Source organism: Taurulus bubalis (assembly GCF_910589615.1).
Source record: "Taurulus bubalis genome assembly, chromosome: 5".
Taxonomy (NCBI): Eukaryota; Metazoa; Chordata; class Actinopteri; order Perciformes; family Cottidae; genus Taurulus; species Taurulus bubalis.
Window position 1 is genome coordinate 700,442 of NC_136593.1, and position 11,569 is coordinate 712,010.

General features: G+C 44.1%; 2 protein-coding genes across 2 annotated transcripts; both read left to right on the plus strand.

Annotated features, from left to right (window-relative positions):
- Positions 1 to 238: 238 nt before the first annotated feature.
- Positions 239 to 2,220, plus strand: LOC306736508 (odorant receptor 131-2-like; the record flags this gene model as incomplete). The annotated part of the gene is made up of 2 exons (XM_079218153.1): positions 239 to 373; positions 1,450 to 2,220. 2 exons carry the CDS (start codon positions 239 to 241, stop codon positions 2,218 to 2,220), a joined length of 906 nt encoding a protein of 301 aa, XP_079074279.1.
- A 7,913-nt stretch (positions 2,221 to 10,133) lies between these two features.
- Positions 10,134 to 11,257, plus strand: LOC306736510 (odorant receptor 131-2-like; the record flags this gene model as incomplete). Its single annotated transcript, XM_079218155.1, has 2 exons — positions 10,134 to 10,283; positions 10,487 to 11,257. The coding sequence occupies 2 exons, from the start codon at positions 10,134 to 10,136 to the stop codon at positions 11,255 to 11,257; spliced, it is 921 nt and encodes a 306-aa protein (XP_079074281.1).
- Positions 11,258 to 11,569: the final 312 nt, after the last annotated feature.

An 11,569-nucleotide genomic window follows, 5' to 3' on the forward strand; every position in this document is an offset into this window, starting at 1 on the left:
TAAATCTCACACACTGATTTCAAACGATTCCTCATGTGTTATTGATTCCATAATGTGTTGTTTTAGATCATAATAATGATTATAACACAACAATATAGACATGTACACTGACAGTTTTAAGAATAAATACCTATAGAATAACACATTTTCTTGGGGGATGTTTCACTCGAAGGCTCAATATTGGAATTTCTTTGAAATGATTGTCAATATTTACACGTTGCGTCCTCTGTTGTTGGAGATGAACGTGACCGTGGTTCTGCAGTACCGAGACTCCGCGTCTAAAGCCGCCATCAAGAACGTGATCGTGGTGGTTCTCGGCCTCTCCATCAACTACATGAATGCAGCCCTCATCCACACCTTCCACAACCACCAGGTGCCGCGCTCCTTTAGTTATGGAAAGACATATGCTGGAGATTAATATTTCAATTAGTGAGCCTATAACTTGCAGCAGTAGATCAATTCAATATTGATTACATATTTACCTGACTATGAAGTAACATGTTCAGCCTACTCTCTATTCAAAGGACACTGGAGGTCCTGGTTCATAACCATTACAGTAAGCACCTTTCATTATTGATATAAGTGAGCGTTTAACTGGAGAACCACTTCTAGAGAAGACACGTCACTCCATCTCTTTTTTATGGAACTATAAAAAGATTCAGTCAATATTAAAAAGAGTGATGCTTCTTCCCAAACAAACAATCTGTGATGAGCACATTACAGGTGAACAATAAGAAACCAGTAACCGTCTGATGATATGAACAGTCGCTTTCTGAATCTATTTGATGTGAACAATAAACACGTTCGAGATATTTCATGTATGAACCTGAACCTATGTGACCCTCAAATATGGAGAAACCAAGCACAATTAAAGCATAGTAAAATAACACGGAACAGCTGCAGGTCTCTCAGACCTCAGAGACCTCAAAGACCTTTTTTTAGAATCTGCATCCTCCCCGCGCCCCATCTGTAATACCTCCGCGCCCCATCTGTAATACCCCCGCGCCCCATCTGTAATACCCCCGCGCCCCATCTGTAATACCCCCGCGCCCCATCTGTAATACCCCCGCGCCCCATCTGTAATACCTCCGCGCCCCATCTGTAATACCCCCGCGCCCCATCTGTAATACCTCCGCGCCCCATCTGTAATACCTCCGCGCCCCACTAGAGGCGCCGCACAGTTTGAGAACCACTGCTTTAATTGAACCAGATTCAAGGATATTAATCAATTTCTGCATCTCACTACTGCATTTTATTTCTTAAACTGCAACTTTTATTTGCAGTTTAGCTTTTTGACAGTTTTTGATGTTTTAGTGAATGTTTTTAAATCTTGTCTTTTGCATTATGTTTTGATGCTTTTAATGATTTTATGTGAATTGCCTTGTTGTTGAATTGTGCTCTACGTTGCCTGACTTCCATCCTGTGTTCTCATCTTTTCCCAACCGTCAGATCTTCTACACGAATCCTCGCTACATCCTTTTTATTCACCTGGTGGTCAACGACATGATCCAATTGACGCTGACTGTCATCCTGTTTGTCGTCAGCTACACCGTCTACAAAATCCATGTCTCCGTTTGTTGCATCTTCATGCTGCTTGCTCTTGTCACCACTGAAAACACCCCTCTGAACCTGGCCTGCATGGCGGTGGAGCGCTACATCGCCGTCTGCATCCCCCTTCGCCACGTGCAGATCTGTTCCGTCAGGAGAACGTTGATGCTGATTGGTTTAATCTGGAAAATAAGCATGTTGTCCGTTCTTCCCGATCTGTTCATCACTTTGGCCACAGAGCCGCTGGACTTCTTTCATTCCAGAGTCTTCTGCCTCAGAGAAAATGTCTTCCCAAATCCCCTCATCACCGAGAAGAGAGATATTACCTATATGATGTATCTGGTTGTAGATTGGTGTGTCATCTTTTACACTTACTTCAACATCCTGTTCACTGCAAAAAAAGCTAGCGTAGATGCTAAAAAGGCCAGAAACACAATCCTCCTCCATGGGTTCCAGCTGCTGCTCTGTATGACATCATACGCAACACCCCAGTTAAAACAGCATCTGCTGCTCTGGTTCCCCAAGAACTATCCAGACTCCCTGTTCGCTTGTTACATTGTTGCCCAGGTTCTGCCACGGTCCATTAGTCCAATCATCTATGGCGTACGAGACAAGACCTTCAGGAAGTACTTGAAAAGACATCTATTGTGTAAAATGAGCAGTGGTGTATAGTAACAAAGTAGAAATATGTTGTTACTGTACTAAGTAGTTTTTGGGGATATCTGTACTCTACTATTTATATTTATGTTGACTTTTACTTTTACGTCACTACATTTTGCAAAGAAAACTGATACTTTTTGATAGAAAAATGTACTCGACACCTGGTGGTAAAATCATTGATCATAATTGGTCCTTCGAGCCGGATCTCAATACCCCCTCCTTCCTCCAGAGTTTCTTTCCTGAAACCGTGCACGGGGGAGTCCAGGACTCACAGAAAGCCCTCCGCCCTACAACTCGCAAGAGTTTAGTTTGGTGTTTTGTGAGGCCAGGACTGGCTGGAGGGAAGAGGGGTGACGAGAAGGTCCATGTTTGACCGAACCGGTGGGGAAAATCATTCCAGGTGAGATCTCTTTCTGTCTGTCAGTAGTCCAGAGGATTTTTAAAGATCTTGTTTATTCAGCGGACGTGGAAGGAATCTGGTTCAGAGAATTTTAAATAGCTTTTTATTTCAGGGAATGTAAATCGTTCCGGGAATTATAAAAGGAGTCCTGTACCGGTATTTTAGATTCTTCCGTACCAAGAATAAAGAAGGAGTCCGGGACCGGTAAGCGCTTCAGTTGGGCTGGACCAGAGGATTTTAAATAGCTTTTTATTTCGGGGAATGTAGAAGGAGATTCTTCCGTTCCAGGAATTATAAAGGAATCCAGGACCAGTAGTAACGTCAGTAAGCTACAGTTAAGAAACATTTTTAAAAATAAATAAATAAAAAACGGGAGGTTAACCGTGGTTCAGAGAATTTAAATATGAGATAAAACCACTAGATATAAAATAAAGAGAAACGAATAAAGTATGGGGTCAAACACTAGCAAAGGGAGTAAAGAGCAAGAAAATTAAAGAAAAGAAGAAAAGTGTGAACAAAACATGACTAACTTTTCTCATCTGTATCCAAGAGATGATGAGGTGTGTGCGGAGGCCAACTCCTCCGTCTTCTTGCCCATGCTTCCGCTCCTCCTGCGGCAGTGATCTCGCCATCCAGAGTCTCCTCCAAAATCTTCCACGCCACTCTCTCCACCTGCCACTGCGGCCCGGACACGCACAGCCGGGATGCAGCTACAATAGCTGACCTGTTGTCTGCATTGGAGGTAGCAAGAGGCAAAACCTATGGCCCGTGCTTCAAAGCAGCGAATACGGGACCCGGGACAAAACACGGTGAGCAAAACATACCAGTATGTCATAATTCTGAAAACATGGCCTCAGACCCTGAAACTATGTCAAGAACTTCAAAAATGATGATGACTGAATCCGTTTGTTCTGATGTTTTCTTCCGAGATAACCAAAAACGTGCAGCGTGGCCGGGGCGTGGGCACGGGAGGGAGAGTGGATGGAAGGAGGACGCCACAGAGAAGGGAACTTGTTTCCGCTGTGGGAAGGAGGGACACTGGAGACGGGGTTGCTGGAAGGGACGGAAAGAGAGACGCGTCAATGATCCACTTCAGCGGAATCACAAGGTCGTACTAACACACACATGGGCTGGGGACACTGAAGAAAAGAAATATAAAGTGTTTGTTTCAAGAGGGAGACCGTTTGTGACTAGATTTACTATAAAACAATATTGTTGGTTAATTCCAGAACATACAAATCTGTTATTTGAACCTCAGAAGACAACACATTAATAAAATGATAGATCAAATGCAAGAAGGCATGAAAGCAGTCCAGGATACGCAATTGACATCCCGTTGTGTTTCTGACTGTTGCTTCTTCGAAGAAGAAATGTCCTGATCAATGATTTTACCTCCAGGTGTCGAGTACATTTTTCTATCACTTTTACTCTGATACATTTCCCCTGAAACCTTCGTTACTCGCTACATGTGTGTAAAGTTCAACATGTCACAGCTGTGTTTGCATGAGGCCGAGGATTTAAGTTTACTTTTCCACATTTATGATGCGCACCTTTTTTTATGTGCTCACAAAAAGCAACAAGATTCACACAATAAGTCCGTACGCACACAGACACACACACACAATACAATAAGTCTGTACGCACACAGACACACACACACAATAAGTCCGTACGCACACAGACACACACACACAATAAGTCCGTACGCACACACACACACACAATAAGTCCGTACGCACACAGACACACACACACAATAAGTCCGTACGCACACAGACACACACACACACAATAAGTCCGTACGCACACAGACACACACACACAATAAGTCCGTAGCACACAGACACACAGACACACAGACACACACAATAAGTCCGTAGCACACAGACACACACACACACAATAAGTCCGTACGCACACAGACACACACACACAATAAGTCCGTAGCACACAGACACACAGACACACAGACACACACAATAAGTCCGTAGCACACAGACACACAGACACACAGACACACACAATAAGTCCGTAGCACACAGACACACACACACACACAATAAGTCCGTAGCACACAGACACACACACACACACAATAAGTCCGTAGCACACAGACACACACACACACACAATAAGTCCGTAGCACACAGACACACACACACACACAATAAGTCCGTAGCACACACACACACACACACACAATAAGTCCGTAGCACACACACACACACACACACAATAAGTCCGTAGCACACAGACACACACACACACACACACAATAAGTCCGTACGCACACAGACACACACACACAATACAATAAGTCCGTACGCACACAGACACACACACACAATAAGTCCGTACGCACACAGACACACACACACACAATAAGTCCGTACGCACACAGACACACACACACAATAAGTCCGTAGCACACAGACACACACACACACACAATAAGTCCGTAGCACACAGACACACACACACACACAATAAGTCCGTAGCACACACACACACACACACACACACACACACAATAAGTCCGTAGCACACAGACACACACACACACAATAAGTCCGTAGCACACCCTCTGGCAGGAGGCTGAGGTCCATCAGGACTAAGACCTCACGCCACACTAACAGTTTCTTCCCGTCGGCAGTCGGCTCATCAACAGAGTCGGGTTCCCCACTGACTGACCATCACAGGACTATTCTCTGACCATTTATTTTTATTCCTTTCTCTCCTCCTACCGGTCACTCCACTGCACACTTCATATTTAAACACTCATGCCACATACACTTAACTTTATCTTAAACACACACGTCACTTTAACATACACTTATATTAATATTATCTGTTGTCTGAGCACTTTATCCTTATCTGATTCAGACATCATTGCTCTGTTGCTGTCGTTGATTGTTGTTTGTCTCGTCTAATGTCTAATGTCTAATGTATGCACCTTCCGCCCAACTAAATGTAAGTATACGGTATAAATCAAATGTAAGGTTTATTTTCTCTCCCACCAGCAAGGTAATTTCCCAAAAATAAAATAAAAGTCCATTCACAAACATAAAGCGTCCCGTAGGAGAAAGGGGTTATTTAACCCAAAACAAAACTCAAGACTGAAAAGTCCAGGGTCCAAGGTCCTCCTCTTCATGGTCCTTTTCTCCTCTTCAGCCTCTTGCACCTTCTGCTTGTCCCGCTCTCCTCTCCATGTGCTCTCCGCTCTGCCCTTAATCCAGCTTCAATTAGGGGCCTTAAGCACCTGCAGCTGGGTGCGTGATGAGGCAGCCTGGGAGATGTAGTCTCCAGCCCGGCGGCCATTTTGTGGTGTGGGCACTGATCTTGAGTGGGGATGTAGCGTCCCTCCACCACCTGTCCCCTTGTGATGCCACATATCCCTCTCCCCGGGCCTGATGTCCTCGGCAGGATGAAGGAGGCCCAGAAGGCATCACGGCGGGACAGGGCATCAGTGTTCCCATGACGCCGCTCCGGCTTGTGAACGACAGACAAATTAAAAGGCTGGAGGCTGAAAAACCACTTAGTCACCCTGCTGTTGGTTTCTTTGTTTTTTGCCATCCATTGCAAAGGTGAATGATCTGTCACCAGAGTGAACCTCCTTCCCAGCAGGTCATATTTGAGGGTTTCCAGGGCCCATTTTAAGGCTAGGCACTCTTTCTCCACTGTGGCATAGTTCTTCTATCTCGGCAGCAACTTCCAACTCAAATACAGAACAGGGTGTTCCTCACCTTCCTTTATCTAAGCTAGGACACCGCCCAGACACACCTCAGAGGCATCCGCCTGGACGACAAACTCCTTGTTGAAGTCGGGGGCAGTAAGGACTGGTTTCGAACACAAGGCCTTCTTCAGGTCGCCAAATGCTTCTTCTGCCGCCAGGGACCAGGTCACCATACGGGATGTTTCTTGGTGGTCAGTCCTGTGAGACGGGCCGCTATCACAGAGAAGTCAGGGATGAAGCGTCTGTAATAATTGGCAAGGTCCAAAAATGATCTCACCTGCTTCTTTGTCAAGGGTTTTGGCCAGTCTTGGATGGCACAGAGTTTTGCCTCCTGGTGTTTGACAAGGCCCCACCCGATGGTATACCCCAAGTAGTTGGTCTCTCCGAAGGCTAACTCACACTTTTTGGGGTTCGCGGTCAAGCCTGCCTGTCAGAGGGAGTCCAGGACCTTTTGCACACGCGTTAAGTGGCTTTCCCAGTTTGGGCTCTGAATCACCACATCGTCCAAATAGGCCGCTGCATACTCTCAATGGGGTTTCAGTACCTGATCCATCAGTAGCTGGAGCTCCAAACAGGCCAAAGGGCATCATCCGGTACTGCCAAAGACCTCCCGGTGTGGCAAAAGCAGTCTTCTCCTTTGATTCTGCAGACAAGGGAACCTGCCAATACCCTTTGGTGAGATCCAGGGTTGTTAGGAATCGGGCCTGGCCCAGGTTTTCAATCAGCTCATCGACACGAGGCATGGGGTATGCATCAAATTCAGACACTTCATTTACTTTTCTGAAATCATTACAAAAACGTATGGTTTTGTCCGGCTTGTCTACAAGGATGATAGGGCTTGACCAGGCACTCTTGGACTCCTCAATCACGTTCAATGCCAACATCTTCCTTACCTCCTCGTCAATCAGCTTCTTGCGCAGTTTTTCCTGGCTGGGTACGTACTTCATGTTCCACCAGGTGGGTGCAGCCTGGGAGGGATGAAAAGACATCCTGATTACCTTCCAAAAGATCCTTTGCCTGCTGCAGCTGGTGCATATGAATGACTTCATATGGTCCCTGCCACGTAGCCAAGAACTTACATTCCACGGTGGGGACCAGGACTAAGACTCTGTCTCCGGGGTTGAATTCTCTGGGTTGAGCTGCTCGGTTTTAAGCTGCCCTCTGATCCCTCTGATCCTTCACAATGTGCTCCTTCACAATGGGAAACACCGCTGCCATCCTGTCTCTCATCGCCCCCACGTGTTCAATCATGGTACGATGGGGACAGGGTTGCTCCTCCCATGTCTCCTCGGCTATGTCTAGAAGGCCACGGGGTTTGTGAGAATACAACATGTCAAAGGGTGAGAAACCAGTGGAAGCCTGAGGAACTTCTCTTACTGCAAACAGAAGGTAGGGTAGCAGCTGGTCCCAGTTTCTTCCGTCTTTGTCGATGGCCTTCCTCAGCATGGCATTCAGGGTTTTGTTAAACCTCTCCACTAGCCCATCTGTCTGGGGATGGTACACCGAGGTTCTCACCTGTTTCACGTGCAAAAGTGCACACAACTCCTTGGTGACTCTGGACATAAAGGGGGTCCCCTGGTCGGAAAGAATCTTCTTTGGAATCCGGATAACGGGTGGCATAGTCTACTATGACCAAGATGTACTGGTGTCCCCGGGCACTCTTGGGCAGTTGGCCCACAATATCCTTGCCTACCCTTTCAAAGGGGGTTTCTATGATGGGCAAAGGGATAAGGGGGTTCCGGTAAGTGGATTTTGGCGCGGTGATCTGGTAATTTGGGCAACTGCGGCAGTAGTTCTCTACTCCTTTGTGGACTCCTGGCCAAAAAAACCTCTGTAACACCCTCTCTTTACTTTTCTCTACCGCCAAGTCAGCTCCCAGCAAGTGTGTGTGAGCTAACTGCAGAACGGTGGGGCGCTGAGGTTGGGGCACAAGTAGTTGCTCAACAACTAGGTCCTTACTTCTTGTTACCTGATACAAGAGGCCATTTTTCACTGAAAAATTAAATTAGGGTAGGAAGGAGTCAACCTGGGTCCCTCCACCACCTGTCCCCTTGTGATGCCACAGTACGCACACAGACACACACACAATAAGTCCGTACGCACACAGACACACACACAATAAGTATGTATGCACACAGACACACACACAACCCAGGTGTGTTCAGGTGCATTCAGGGACATCCATATAAAGCGTGAGGTTTTCTGGAGCTTTAATGTCAGTGTCCTGATCTCCAGGCAGGAACTCAGGTAAGTTCCACTTCCTGTGGCGACATGACGCTTCAACCTTCGACTGTGTGATCACTGTGCTTTACAGAAGGAACGCATGTGGGCTGTCTGCTTGTGTTTTGAGCCTTTTCATGATTCTTCAATGTTCATCTTTTTCACCTGCTGTATTTTAGATATAACTCTTTAGCTAATCTTACAAACAATATCATAGATGACAAAAGAAGTTTTTCTGTAGAGAAGGCTTTTTATTAAAGAACTTCTTCATCTGGAATGTGTGCTCTGAGTTTGAAATGTATTCAGGCTGTGATATTGATATTATACTCTTTTTATTGTTCCACTTTAGATTTAAGATGTTAAATGCATTCAAATACAACAATGATATTTCTTTGTTTGGTAGTTGATGAAGTTAATGATTCATTGAGGTCTTCTCTCTTGTGTTGTCGTCAGTGAGTGGCTTTCTGCAGGTTGAACTGTTTATGAATGTTCAATAATCTCTAGATCCTTCAAAAACTATCTGAGAGGAATACGATCTAAAAACTGTCTGAGTATCTTTGGTTGGAATAAATAAAGCTGATCCTTTAGTGCTGACACCAGATGGAATTCTACTGTCTAAGCTTCTGATGCTAGATTATGAAGCACACATGAATAATGAGTAGAAAACCACGTTTATAGGGGATTTGTGAACTAAACATAAATGTCATTATGGATGTATGATCTTTCATTGCTGCAGATGAAAGCATCGTGATTCTTGATTGGAAGAAGTCAGGTGTTTAAAACAACATCAGTTAACGCTGATACTCTTTAAGATTGTTAAATTGAGAAATATGAGTGTACAGGTCATCATGTTCACTGTATGAGGCTTACATAAATGCATATTTAGTTATTAATCACATATCATCTGAATCTCTATTAAGTGTTCAAAGCTCTCTGTTTGTTTAAGTATCGCAAATATAATTATCAAACAATTATGTCTATGTTTGCAACTCTATATGAAGATTGATAATGTTAAATAATTACAATGCATTTTGATTATTTCCTCTTAAGGAATCTTACACTTGAACAATTTGAACACTTTTGAACTTGGACACTTTAATCATTCACCTGGTGCAAAATCCATCACGTGCAATACGTTTAAGTACTTTATATACTTTTTTATTCATTATTAATATTCTTCTTTACTGTTTTTTGTATTGTTTTCTATTACTGTTTATTTCTATTACTTGATTTTTGTAATCTTTTATTCACTTGTGAGCAATGCTGCTGTAATCCTGTAATGTCCCCACTGTGGGACTAATAAAGGATTATCTTATTTTAAGTCACTACTTTAACTGAAAGTATCACATATTTGCTCTACTTTCATATTTGCTCTACTTTCAAAGCATCAAATGCATGCACGAAAGGAAAAGCAGAGTTTTAAAGTGTTTTTAATTAAAAAGCATTTAATTAAATATATGCTATGGGCATTTAAAGATATGTGTTGGAGTTTTAACATGTGTCGGTGTATCACGTATCCTTAAATATTTACTTGAAACTGAAACATTCTCCTGTGTTGTTCCGTCTCAAGAGATGAACGCGTCCTCTGCCAACGTGACGCTGGTTCTCCAGTATCGAGACTCCTTCTCTAAAGCCGTCACCAAGAATGTGATCGTCGTGGTTTTCGGGATCGCCATCGATTACATCAATGTCTGCCTCATTCACACCTTCTGCAAACACCAGGTCTGATGTTTCTTTGACAAATACGTGTTCACAAAGGGAATGAGTTCAAGGTGTTGAGCAGCTGGCTAAGTTAGATAGCTGTCAAATGTAAATGATGGACAACTAACAAATACTGTGTGGTTGGTTATTTACCTTTTGAGCATATGGTGTTTCAAATCCAAACATTTCCTCCCTTCCTTTGTGCTTTTCTTCCTACCATCCAGATCTTCTACACGAATCCTCGCTACATCCTTTTTATTCACCTGGTGGTCAACGACATGATCCAATTGACGCTGACTGTCATCCTGTTTGTCATCAGCTACACCGTCTACAAAATCCATGTCTCCGTTTGTTGCATCTTCATCTTGCTTATTAGTATCACCACTGAAAACACCCCTCTGAACCTGGCCTGCATGGCGGTGGAGCGCTACATCGCCGTCTGCATCCCCCTTCGCCACGTGCAGATCTGTTCCGTCAGGAGAACGTTGATGCTGATTGGTTTAATCTGGAAAATAAGCATGTTGTCCGTTCTTCCCGATCTGTTCATCACTTTGGCCACAGAGCCGCTGGACTTCTTTCATTCCAGAGTCTTCTGCCTCACAGAAAATGTCTTCCCAAATCCCCTTATCACCGAGAAGAGAGATATTACCTATATGATGTATCTGGTTATAGATTGCTGTGTCATCTTTTACACTTACTTCAACATCCTGTTCACTGCAAAAAAAGCTAGCGTAGATGCTAAAAAGGCCAGAAACACAATCCTCCTCCATGGGTTCCAGCTGCTGCTTTGTATGACATCATACGCAACACCCCAGTTAAAACAGCATCTGCTGCTCTGGTTCCCCAAGAACTATCCAGACTCCCTGTTCGCTTGTTACATTGTTGCCCAGGTTCTGCCACGGTCCATTAGTCCAATCATCTATGGCGTACGAGACAAGACCTTCAGGAAGTACTTGAAAAGACATCTATTGTGTAAAATGAGCAGTGGTGTATAGTAACAAAGTAGAAATATGTTGTTACTGTACTAAGTAGTTTTTGGGGATATCTGTACTCTACTATTTATATTTATGTTGACTTTTACTTTTACGTCACTACATTTTGCAAAGAAAACTGATACTTTTACTCTGAGGTTACCACAGACGGATGTATGCGGTCATTGACTTTTTAAATTTAATTTGAATTTTTCATTCATTCTTTCTGTGCAGCCCGGTACCAAGGGATCCACGGCCTAGTACCAAGGGATCCAAGGACTGGTACTAAGGGTTCCACAGCCCGGTACTAAGAGATCCACGGCCCGGTACTAAGGG